Consider the following 11,509-nt stretch of genomic DNA (forward strand, 5'->3'; position numbering starts at 1 on the left):
CATAAAATAATTAAAGTGGCTTATTTCTGTTTATAGTTTTTTGAGTATGATACTTCTTGAAGCAATCTCGAGGATGAAGTCCAGGCTTCCTCTTGCATGTCTCATGTCTCAGTAGAAAATGTTTCTCTCCTTCCACCTTTCTCATTTTTTCTGCTGCAAACCATGCAATGCTTTGATTTTGTTCATTTTGCATTATAAAACGCACCTTCCCATTTAACCTTCTTTCAGTGCCAGATGATGGCCTTCCTCTTTTTTGAATGTCTGCTCCTCATCTTGTTCACAAGCTGAATGATGAGACTCCTCTGTAAGAAAGGTGTCTGTACTTTTTCTCCATTCTTATTCTAATCTAATGTGTAAAGGTTATAGCTGTTCATAACTGCAACTTCCATCAGCTAGAATATTAATTTTTTCCACCATTTGTTGGACCTCCTTGTAAATCTGTAACATCCACAGTACTGATCAGCTCTGTCCACTCTTCCCATAAGCTCTGTGTAACCTGTTGGTTTTTCAAATTAAACAAAGAACGTACTCAGCGTTGTTACTAACCTCTTGTCATGGAATGCCAGGCACATCATTTTCATATCACATTGATAAGAAATTCATATTCCTGAAGTTTCCTCTTTTTCAGATCACTTGGAAAAATATTTCCTAGAAGCCCTAGTTGTTCCTGTTCTATGTATTTTTATTTTATGCAATTCGTGAGCAAATTGAGGACTTGTGTAAAATGCAACAAAGCGTCAGATGTCTTCCCAACTTAGCTTGGAAGGTCCAACAGAGGGTTAGAAAGTTAAATTTCATAGCACTGTCAGGCTAAATGGTGGCAAAGCTATGGGAAAACAGCACTTTATAACATAAGAACAAATTTTTTTTTTTGAGACAGTCTTCCTCTGTTGCCCTGGGCTAGAGTGCCATGGCATCAGCCTAGCTCACAGCAACCTCAAACTCCTGGACTCAAGTGACCCTCCTGCCTCAGCCTCCTGAGTAGCTGAGACTGGAGGCACTGGTCACAACACCCACCTAATTTTCTTATTTTCAGTGGAGCAGGGGTTTAGTTCCTGCTCAGGCTTATCTTGAATTTCTGAGCTCAGGTGATCCTTCTACCTTGGCCTCCCAGAGCATTAGGATTACAGGCATGAACCACCACGCCAGGTCTGTAAGAGCAATTATTAATTACATAAACATTGAGAACATCTTTATAGAACTTGTTTTTGCTTGAAAAACCATCAAAAATGGTAATGGGAAATGCTGTAATTTCCTTATGTTCTATAGAACAACTCCATAAACAGGATATGGATTCAGCCTCTGTTCTCATCAAAAATTGAAATAATTTTTCAACAATTAACTCCTCTCCCTGGTGGCAGGAACAGCAGCCTAAACAAGACCAATTCCTTGGAGAGTTCTGAGAATGCATCGCACTGCCTATTTTCTTGCCTTTTCATAGTTAAGCCTTTGGGAACTTGATGCCAAAATTCACTTATTTTATTCTGCCCAACAAATGACACTGTACTTGTTACTTCACTCCCATGATTATGTTATGCTTAGAAACATTCACAAACTTGTGGTTTGAGACCCAGATTGCCAAGCCACAAGAACTGCAGCTCTGAGCCTAGGAGGAAAATAGCAGCACCACAGCACAGTGACTCGAATGAAACAAATAAATCCATAGAAAGAATAAAAACCAAAATTGTTTCAAGAAGATACAGAAAATATAAATAGACCTACAACAAGGAATTTTGAATTAGTGAATTAAAAACTTCCTCAAAGGACATCCAGGTTGAGAGGTCTCTGTGTCAATCTCTTTTCCTATAATGTTTCCGCCTCCTCTTACAGTTGACCCTTAAACACCAGTTTGAACTGCATAGATACATTTTATACGCAAAACTTTTTCACTAAAACACATTATTAAATATATTAATTTTTTTAAAGATTTGCAATAATTTGGAGATGTTGCAAAGTTTTAGTTTTTTAAAAGGTAGGTCACAAATGCATAAAATACATGTAGATACTAGTCTACTATCATTTACTCCCATAAGATACATTCCAATTATAAAAAGCTAAATTTATCAAAATTTATACATAGACCATTCAGAATGACATCTACAACTGAGAGAAACTTAAGCCAACAGCCAAGGTGAAGGCACAGTCCTAAGTCATGAGTGTACAACTACCCATAGCACAGAGTGTTACTGTCATACTTTCATAGCTCAAATGTTGTATCCACTTAAAATGCCACGTGATGCTAAGAATTCCTGAGTAGGCCATTCTTCTCTCCAGTGAAATGTACCTTGAGGTAAGAGGTGGTCTCTCAAGGTTCCTGTGTTTTTCCATCGTGTTTAGTGAAATGTTACTAACCTTGCATATCGCCATGGGACCTATATGAAGTGCTCCTGGGAAGCAGAGTAAAGTCATGATGTTATAGGAAAATGCTGAGCTGTTTGACGGGAACCCTAGGTTGAGATCTGCAGCTGCATTTTCCCCTTCTAGACAGAGGATTCATCTTGTAAACAGACAACAGAAATTTATAGTTCTGATAAATACAATATTGTAAAAATACTTTCTCTTATGATTTTCTTATAACATTTTTCTTTTCTCTAGCCTACTTTAGGCTACTAGTAGTTAGGTTTTTTAAGGTGTCAGAAGTTATTTTGACTTTGTGGGGTGGGGTGGGGATGGGGGCGGTGTCCCTAACCTCCCACGCTGTTCAAGGGCAAACCATATATGTCTATCTACACACACACACACAGTATATTAACTACACAGAAACCCGGCAAGGCATCTTAGCTTGACTACTCTTTAATCAGAAACAACTATTTTACTCAGAAAAGTATAAACAGCAATTAGGATACTTATATACAAATACAACAGCTTGCAGCAGTTTAAGGAGGCTGCTCTCAGTACTTTCTTATGGTCCTTTAACTCTGCAAGTCCGTGACGCTACATGTGCAGCAGAGGCAATCGGTTATGCACCTCATTATTTCAATAGGAGGTAAGATATAAACAAGTAACAAATCACAGAAATTACCTGCCATAAAAGGAATATAACAGACTTTTGAAATGTTAACTTTAACTCCAATGAGACAAATACCTAATTTAAAAATTCTTCACTCCCTGCTAGAATATAAAGAGAACACCTCCTGCAGGGCCCAAGCCTTGAAAGCACAGAAAGATTTTTAAATTAATCGAGCTTTTCAAATCCAAGAAATGGAGCCAGCCCATAATCCCATTTTGCAAATCCCTCAGGCAAAGCTGGGAACCACATCCTGAGATCTTCTGGAACACAATCTTCTGTTATTTGGTATTTTTAAGATGACACCAACTCTACTGTTGCTTAATTTAAAAGTCCTTTAATGGAATGAGTAGAAAGAGAAAAACATTTCAGTTCTAAGTCAATGTTAAAATTAGCTTCTCCCTCTTTTTCCTCTTCCTCTTCTTCTCTTCCAAGTGGCTAGTAGCATCAGCAAAAAACGTGACTTCACTTTTTGCCTCACATTCTCTCTTGAGATAATTAAGACCTGCCATGTTGAAGCCAATGACATCCTGGGGAGGAACACAGGAAAAAAATGAATAACCTTTCCCCACTTTAGCAGCACATGTGAGTCGGGGACACCAAAGTTTCAGGTGTTATTTTTGTTTTTTTCTCTAATTCCTACCAATTCCAACATAAATAATCTTATTACAAATACAGATTCATAGCTATTCAGAGGCTAAAGACAAAACACAGCAGACCCGACTGACTCTAAGTCACACACACACAAGGATTTTGCCTCATATAATATCTATATACAAAGACACTTACCCGGACTTGACTGACTTTTGAAATCGTTGTTTCCTTTAACTTTTCTATCACTGGCACAAGCATTTGATTGCTAGTAATCTGTCCGAAATGAATTCTAAGAGAAAAACAAGACAGAGCCATGTGGCCAAAAGAGGTTCTGACCCTACCTGTTCCTTTTAGAAATAGCAAATAGAAACAGTATTAAAGCACCAACAACCACAAATAGATTCATTTCATCTTATCATGGGAGTATAAAAATGCTTCTAGCAAACAAACAAACAAACAAAAATTCCAGTTCAATTTGAAGAAAAGTTTTAAAATACTATCCTAGACCTGTGGTACACTCAACCCATTTGCAAAGCTAATTCTTTCTCCAGACATCTTCCAGCAGGCCACAGATTTTGACAATGGTATTTTACAGAAAGCCCAAAGAGAAGGAGCCTTCTAAGAAATGGCCACTCAATACTTATTAATATTTCTAATACCTAAGGTACAGAAAAAAGTTATAGAGCCATTCATCAGAGACGGTGTGACCGTGCTGAATCTATGAACCAGGTAGTCCCCAGCTCCAGTCTCTGATAAAAGTATCATGCTGCTTCTCTCAGAACCAGCAACCCGGATCAATAGCATAGACGCCACTACAGTAAAAAAGTATTAATAATACTGTATATGAATTTCACAGCTTCACCAAAGTTATGAATATAACAACAGAATAATATAAACCTGTCACTGTCTTCTCTTGCTGCTACCTTGATAGAAAATAAGGAATGGAGGGTTAAGAATCATAAAAGCAGGCTAATTCACTAAATATACTTGTTAACTATTTGGCATTTGCTGACCAGTTTTTGTCTTCATAACTGTATTTTAAGGAATGTTCAGTTCATCTCTACTGTTCTTTGCTGAACAGCTTGTGAGTGAGGGTCAGAGAGAGGGATCAGAATACGTGCATTCTTAAGCTTTTTTGTACCTATATTCTTCTCGCATACATACATGCATTAACAGAGAATTCTTCACATTTACGAACACAGCCTAATGAGCATACTCTCTTTATTTCCTTCGTTTACCTCTCTATATGATCCCTATGCTTCCATTTGCACCTGTGAAGTCCTGGAGAAATTAAACAGACTTCCTTAAAATATCATTATGAGGACCAACAAACCAGTTAACTTACTAAACACAAACACAACCAATGAGGCCCACTGACCCTCCCGTGACAGGCCACCTGCTGTCTCACGTGCAGCCTGATGAGGCGCTCCTGAGCAATGCACTTCCCACACATGCTACTCACAGATGGGCTGCCACCATCCTTGTAAAGGCAAGATTGATTCCAAAGGATAAGAAACACTTTATGCCAGAAAGAGCTAAAATTCAGTGTCTGAAACTAAAATGTAAGATTTCTTAATCCCAAATTGCTGACAGCTTCAGTTAAGGTACTAACAAAGCAGTTCTGCGGAAGAGACACAGTATTCTTTGGAAAGGATGTTACCTGAGGAGAAAGAAGAGACACCTGCACAGAAGTTCAATGTCCGACCCCAGGTGGATGAACTCGGTGAAGAGTTTAAGAATGTCTGGGACATACGAGAAAGGCAGCACAAGCAGAGATTCTTCCAGCTCACTGAAGAAAAAACAAAAATTAAAAAGGTCACATTTCTTAACATGGTTAATTTTAAATCTTTTTCTTTATTATTTTTTTTCTACTGACTTTACACTGAATAGATCTTGCCCATTCAGAGTTAAATTAAATATTCAATGGTGTTCTAGATGATTCTCTTTTTTCAATGTTTTCTTTTTTATATTTAGTATTGTAATTTATTTGAAGTACATTTTGTCCACAGCATGGTAGGAAAATCTAACCTTTTCCCTCCAAATAACCAACTTCTCCAAAGCCTTTTGTTGACTATTACTCCATCTTTATGTGATACTTTTACCATAGATTGAATTCTTACATATGACAGAGTGTGTTTCAGGGCTTTTAAGTCTATTACAATAAATGATTGATCCTAATACCAACCCTGCACTACTTGAATTTTGCTAACTTTATAGTCTTTTAATTGAGGAGAACAGCTCCCTCTAGAACTAGCTCTAGAATGACTTGAAATCACTTCATCAATTCTAATTAGAAATTTTAAGAAGCTTTCAATTGGCATCACAGACCTGTTAGTTTAAGAAAAATTAATTTGTTTAAAAACACAGAATCTTCCCATTTTGGAATTTATTATACTGCATTTACATTTCTCTAATAAAGTTTTGTCATTATCCTCCGACAGGTCTTGCTTATTTCTAAGGAATATATTTAGATATGATTATGAAAATGAGAGCCTTCAGTAGGTCAAACTCATAAATCAAAAAGTAAATCACAAATAATACATTATTCCAAAGATTTATGACAAAGAACATAAAGAATTCCTTAAAACTAATAAAAGAAACTAGTAGAGAGCAAAAAGGAAGAACTAAAAATTTACAAGAAAAAATACAAATGGTCAATGTGCTGACATTTTAACTTTACTAATAATCAAAAGAAATGAAAATAATACAATACCACCATTTGCCTTTCAAACTGGCACCAAATTTTCAAAAGCCTGGTAAAAAATCAGTACAAGTACCAGAAAGTAATTTGGCAATATAAACCTTTAAAAAGTTTATGCCCATTGATCAGTTAATAGGCTGCTACGACTCTGAAGCAAAATAATCAATAATGATGACAAAGATTTGTGTGTATAAAGGCGTTCAGTGAAGCATTACTGATAATAGCAAAAAATGAAAAACAAATGCAGAATCCAACAGTAATTGAACAAGGGAATATTTGAATTAATTCAATGATGTGTTTGAAGAGTATCAATAATGAGCAAATATTCAGGAAATAATGGGAAAAAGAATAGGGTATAAAACTATAGACAATATGATTCCAATAGTGTTATGTACACAAAAAAATAGACCAAAGGAAATAATCCAACAAAACACGTTAACAGTTGGTACTTCTGCTTGAGTTGTATATTATTTTATTACTTACAAATAACTACTTCCCTTCATTTGTCCTTAAAAATACTATTTCCCTTCATACTTTAGAAGGAGCCTCTTAGTTCTGATACTTTATAAAGAACATTACAATTTATTATTTTCCATCAAATCTCTGACATAGTGAAACCAAAAGGAAGATAGCCATCAGTTATAATTTCTATAGATTTCATGTTCGGATAAGCACTTGATACATGTTAGCTGACAGATTACAGCAATTGTGTGCTAGGACTCACCTTGACTTGATCCCTTTAAAAATCTCTAATACATAGGCTGAAGGCTATAAAGGAAGGATAGTACTATTAGTGCTACGTTTGGTTCATTTCTACTACAGCCCTCTAACTTCCACCACCTGAAAAACAGAGAGTCCTCTCTGTCACTTCAAAAGTGTTCTAAAATGGCAAGACCTACATGGGTGTACAGCTGGCCCCGTCTGGGTTCACAGTTGAGTTCTGCCCCTTACCAACTACATTGTCTTCTAAGTCAGGCCAGCTTCCTTACCAGGAGACATGCAAGTAAAAGACTAATTGGAGACTGCTAAATGAGAGGCATTCTCCCATTCCTCTTCCCTTCTCTCTTCCTTTATCTTATATGACTGATTTATGCCAATTTTTCCTTCAAAGGCTTATTCCAAAGTTCATTTAGATGACTATGATCTTCAGAGGACCTTGGACACCAAACATAAATAAGTACTAGAAAAACAGAATACCAGGGCAGACCAGCCAAAAAGACTGACTTGGGAAGTTACGCTAAAGTGGTCCTTTTGAAAAACAAAATATCCTAGACTAGGATGGCAAGATTCAAGGGAGATTTTTAAAGCAAAGTATTTCCCTATATAACCATCCCCAAACTGTAATGCTTCTTGAAGGTAACTTTTGACTACCCAAGGAGAAACTGTTAAGACATTCTACTCACTGAGATATTGCCATAAGCCATCAGGATGGGGTTGATGGGAAGAGGAACCTATGAAGGAATTATTAAACCAAGTCATTAAAAAAAACAAGACTTTGATAGTGCAAACAGGGTGGTAACAGTGTTTTACAATAAGCTGAAAGATGTACAAGAATTAGCAGGACTATTAGTTTCTAAAGTACTTATGAATGACTTTGAACAATGCATAACTGAAATGGGTTCTCTTGCCTCCCTAGTTCAAAGTAGGACTGTGAGTTTCTATTCAATATAATAAATGACCCAATTTCTTTTTAAGACCAAGCTTCCTTCTTGTCCTCTTTATAAGACCAAGCTTCTTTCCTCCCATAGATCTCAATTTCTTGTAATATTTGAGTTAGAAAAGATACCACTGCATTTATCTCATATCTTAATCTTAATCAACATAAACTTAAAACAATGGTTTTCTACTGAGGAATTCACTTTCTAAGTGCTTCCCAGAGCATAACAGACAATCTCACCTCTTTCCCTGCTGCTTTACAAATGGCTTTGTGTTCTTTCATTTTTGCAGTTTCTTCTCGGTATAGCTCAATAGCCTCCATGATCCTCTCAGCCTACACAAGTGATGACAAAGGAAGGAAATCATCATCACAACACCCTCCATCACCCCGGAATACTGAAACAGGAAGGCCTGAGAAACTGACTTCAGGAAATAGCTTGAATCAGTTTAATAAAGATGTGCCAATAGAGTGCCTAGCCGGATTTAAAGACATCTGTGGTTTCTTTAATTTACAGAGAGGAGACTAAGCGTCACGAACTCAGGTAGGACCACCTCTAGACACCTGAGGAGGGCAGTTCCCAAGAACTCCTGAAAGGAGCTGTCTACTTTCAAAAGGAAATCCCACTTTTCTTTCTAGAAATCAAACTGATCTAGGACTACTCTTTGTCTTTGGTTCCAAGGAAATAAAACAGGAGGTTACGAGTTCCATCTTTAAATGTAATCAACTTAATGCCACAAAATGGTTATTTGGTTAACATAGACTAAAACTTTTACTAAGAGTAGAGATCCTATCAAAAAGTGAGATACTACCTTCATATTAACTTACTGCTTTGACTGTTTCAATAGTTTTCTTTCCAGTAAAGTAACTGTCACCTTGAGTTTCCCCTGGAACCTGCCAGAAACAAAGAGATATTTGAACAATAGTGTCAGCAAGAGTTAAAAGAGTCACTAAGTTTATCTTAGAGGCTATAGAAAAACACAGTGATAAGACAGTGATGTTAGCTACTTAGTAAGGGCCAGGCACTAGCCTAAGCATTTTGTATGTATTATTATAAGAATATCCTACAAATGCTTAAAGACAATGTCCAATTTCTCAAATTCTTTTCTTATTTTTACTTCTGTCCTACAGGAAACTAAATTCCCTAAATGCCCCTCAAGGGAAAAATAAAGCCAGAATAAAAATGATTCAATACCAATTTTGGTCAATCACTTGCCCCCACAAAATTAGAATATACAGTTGAATAGAAAGGAACACAAAGATTTTTCTTCATATCAGCTGCTAATCCCTTTAGCATCTAGCCCCAATTCTAATTCTACTAGAAATTCCTGAAATTATAGTGAATTTCAATAAGGTGATTATAAGGCACAAGCTCCGAATTCTAAAACATTTACTTACTGCTGGTTGGTCTTCTTTGGCCACACTCTCCTCATATTCTGCTTCCCTTTGCTGCCATGAGATAAAGAAAAGTTAATTTGAGAGAAAAAAACAGTCTCCATATAAAGTGATATGAAGCAGTGAGAAGCTGCTTCTTTCAAAACATAATTCCCTCACAGTGTCCTCATCTCTGCCCAGTTTCTGGAATGGGTGACAGTGGTCTTGGAAACACCTCCTGTGGGACCCTGGACTTGCACTGAGTGGGGTGTGACTGCACAAGGCAAAAACCTTGAACTGGGACAGCCTGTCAGATATGCACAGGCGTATTTGTAACCAAGCCCAGCGTCCTCACCATCTCCCTTTCTTCCTCAAGTATAAGAGGCTCCCTTGTCCTCTCCCAAAGTCTCAAAGATTTGTCATGGGACGATGATACAATATAGTCCCCGCTGGGGCTTACAGCCAAACACCATATTTCCTGGTGATGCCCCTGGAGGAAAAAAAAAAAACACAAACGAAAACTAAGGTAAGGACGCCTCATTCACAGCTTGCTATTTGTTTATATTAGCAGATTAGCAGGTAATGAAACATGCTTAAGTCCTGAGCTAGCAAAACAGGTTAGAGGATACCTCCAGAGTCTGTATGTGCTCAAATTTGTCTGCATCCCATTGCTTGATCTTATGGTCTTTCCCAGCCGTGAAGAAGAGGTGAGACTTGGGTACAAACTGCAGGTACATCACACTGAAAAGTGAGAGAAGAATTCAAATGTCATTAAAATCCCTGGTTAGTAAAATGAGTCTTATACACACAAAGTTTTTGACTAGCTAGTTCCTGACTATCTGACTGTATTTTAAAACGTTCAATTTATCAGGGTCTGAGAACGTTAACTAATAGATGAAGATGCTTTAGGGAAATGCTACTTGCAGGAGACCTGTGAAAAGATTACACCCACCTGTCATCATGCGCAAAGAGAGACTTGTGGCAGTCCCCAAAATCCAAACCCCAGATTTTCACATTCCTGTCGGCAGACCCAGTTGCTATTAGTGCTCCATCCTATAAGAAACAGAAGTAAAACATTACCTGACATCTGAATTTTAAAAGTTAGATAAAATAAACCTAACCAGAATGCTTAACCCATTTCTTTCAAAAGCATTTGAATAAAGCCAAAAGAATTTATTTCATCTCTCTACTAAGAATACTTAATTCTTTTACCTACAGAGCTAATTAAGAATCTGCTAGGATGTTTATGACCTAGCCTTGAATCCCATGTTCTCTCTTTATTTCTGACCTTTCCGATTTCAATGCCTGGTTCAAATGGTTAACATAACAAAAAATTGGAAATGTTCAACACTATAACTTAACTGTTGGTGCACTGAAACCTGGGAGGGCAATTCCTTTCACACAGAATAGCCATAGTTTTCAAATGTACAATACACTCCTAATCATAACTAGACACTGGAAAAAATTTATGTGGTCAAGACACTAAAAGTATATATAGTACAAAATGCCATAAATAACCAAACATAAAGCCAAATTCCTTCTTCCTCACCAGTATTATCCTTCAGATCATTAGGGAATACATTTTTAAAAGCCTTTAACATTTTAGGGTACTCCACCAATTACATTATTTTAGACAACAAAGTAGAATTTGGGAATTATAGGGATTAACTGAGATATTTGTAAAATTATACCAAATACCTTAAAGTAACATATATTCAAGATACAATACATATTAATTTATAACTTTTTGGAGAAAATCAGGTATACAACAAAATGATAAAAAACAAATACTCTAAAATGAAGACAACAAGCCAACTAAGAAAGTGTCTGTGTTAGAAAAGACAACATGTTATTGGACATTAATTGAACTTTACTTACATAAGAGATGTCCATGCATATAACAGGCAGTTTGTGTCCATAAAGTGAGAGAAAGAACTAAACATTGAAAAAAAAGAATACAAATAATTCATGTCTGCCTATGAAATAAATACAGGTATAATTATCTGTGTGTCTAAAATGTAACATTAAAATATTAAACACACTTTTGGATAAACTTATGTCTACACCTTCAAAGATGACAATGAAGCTACTGAAGACAACTGACTATGAATTCCTGTTGTGCGCTATCCAGACCCTGTGCATGCTATCCAGACCCTGTGTGCACTATCCAGACCCTGTG

At 36.6% G+C, this 11,509-nt stretch overlaps 1 protein-coding gene across 2 annotated transcripts in view; it reads right to left on the reverse strand.

Annotated features, from left to right (window-relative positions):
* Positions 1 to 3,086: 3,086 nt before the first annotated feature.
* Positions 3,087 to 11,509, reverse strand: part of WDR3 (WD repeat domain 3) — a 32,892-nt gene continuing 24,469 nt past the window's right edge. For both annotated transcript variants that reach the window (XM_003793817.3, XM_023515509.1), the window contains exons 16-27: positions 11,209 to 11,265; positions 10,283 to 10,383; positions 9,960 to 10,071; positions 9,686 to 9,820; positions 9,355 to 9,405; positions 8,785 to 8,850; positions 8,200 to 8,292; positions 7,706 to 7,753; positions 7,027 to 7,070; positions 5,262 to 5,390; positions 3,797 to 3,890; positions 3,087 to 3,537 (exon numbers count right to left, since the gene is read on the reverse strand). In XM_003793817.3, the coding sequence (XP_003793865.1) occupies positions 3,382 to 3,537; positions 3,797 to 3,890; positions 5,262 to 5,390; positions 7,027 to 7,070; positions 7,706 to 7,753; positions 8,200 to 8,292; positions 8,785 to 8,850; positions 9,355 to 9,405; positions 9,686 to 9,820; positions 9,960 to 10,071; positions 10,283 to 10,383; positions 11,209 to 11,265 (1,086 nt within the window). In that variant the 3' untranslated portion in view covers positions 3,087 to 3,381. The remainder of the gene's footprint in view (positions 3,538 to 3,796; positions 3,891 to 5,261; positions 5,391 to 7,026; positions 7,071 to 7,705; positions 7,754 to 8,199; positions 8,293 to 8,784; positions 8,851 to 9,354; positions 9,406 to 9,685; positions 9,821 to 9,959; positions 10,072 to 10,282; positions 10,384 to 11,208; positions 11,266 to 11,509) is intronic.

This window comes from Otolemur garnettii, unplaced genomic scaffold, assembly GCF_000181295.1.
Source record: "Otolemur garnettii isolate 467f Iridium unplaced genomic scaffold, OtoGar3 scaffold00073, whole genome shotgun sequence".
Classification (NCBI taxonomy): Eukaryota; Metazoa; Chordata; class Mammalia; order Primates; family Galagidae; genus Otolemur; species Otolemur garnettii.